Genomic DNA, 1,070 nt, shown 5'->3' with positions numbered 1-1,070 from the left:
GATCTGGGTGTCCCGGGAGGAGTGTGAAGAGGTGGGTGGGTGTGGGGCACGTGGGGCGCAGAGGGATGGGCTGGACAGACAGAGAGGAGTGCGGTTAAATGTGGGAGGTGGGGTTTTGGGGAGTGAGAAACCTTGAGGATAAACAGGGCATGGAAGGATGTTGGGGGAGGGGCAGACTGGCATTGATCAAGGATCTTATTCTCTCTGCAGATCCAGGCTTACGACCCAGAGCTGTGGGTGTGGGCACGAGATCGTACCAACCTCACCTAGAAACCTAGAACTGTAGAGGCCTGAGGTCATCTGCCTAAGGAAGGTATGTTGATGTTCTCTGAGGTGCGGAGTCCCGTCTGTGGTCTGATAAGGAAAGCCACTAAGTCCCTGCCTAACCCACCCTCATCCCACACTCGACTCCATGCTTTGAAACAACCCATTTGCACAGCTTCATCAGTCCCATCACTGCACACACACGCACACACATGCACGCACACACACAATGCACACATGCGCGCGCACATGCACACACAGGTACACACACATGCACACATATGCATGCACGCACACAATGCACACATGCGCGTGCACATGCACACACAGGTACACACACATGCACACATACACATGCACACATACGCATGCACGCACACACACGTGTGCACACACACACGTACACACACACATAGGTACACACACATGCACACATACGCATGCACGCACACACACGTGTGCACACACACACGTTTTAAAGAAAAGAATCTAATGTTAAAGCCAGAGCTGCCCCATGATAGAGCCTCCATGTGTCAGCCTCAGCATCTGACCCTGAGCATCACAAAACAGACTGACAAATGAAAGAAAGGTTCGAGATAAGTTCCCATTTGTCAAATGTTCTGACCTCTAGTTGGGATTAATGTGGACAAAACTCTTGTTCATGTCTGAAGAACTGCATGTATGAAGTCTGGCATGGCTCCCTCTTCCCCCAGATCCCTGTGCCCGAGGGAGACACTCTGTGCCAACATTAAGAACCGCTGGGAGAAAGGAGAGAGGACGCCTTCCACAGGAACTAGAAGAACCCA

At 51.9% G+C, this 1,070-nt stretch overlaps 1 protein-coding gene across 1 annotated transcript in view; it reads left to right on the top strand.

Moving 5' to 3' along the window:
• The window catches only part of LOC101979067 (speedy protein E4A-like), a 4,467-nt gene extending 4,197 nt beyond the window's left edge, over window positions 1-270 (top strand). The window contains exons 5-6 of the mRNA XM_026789716.1: window positions 1-31; window positions 211-270. Of these exons, the coding sequence (XP_026645517.1) occupies window positions 1-31; window positions 211-270 (91 nt within the window). The remainder of the gene's footprint in view (window positions 32-210) is intronic.
• Window positions 271-1,070: the final 800 nt, after the last annotated feature.

Source organism: Microtus ochrogaster, unplaced genomic scaffold, assembly GCF_000317375.1.
Source record: "Microtus ochrogaster isolate Prairie Vole_2 unplaced genomic scaffold, MicOch1.0 UNK27, whole genome shotgun sequence".
In the NCBI taxonomy this organism is placed as follows: domain Eukaryota; kingdom Metazoa; phylum Chordata; class Mammalia; order Rodentia; family Cricetidae; genus Microtus; species Microtus ochrogaster.
The sequence above is the reverse complement of the archived record's forward strand: the minus strand, read 5'-3'. Positions and strand labels throughout refer to the sequence as shown.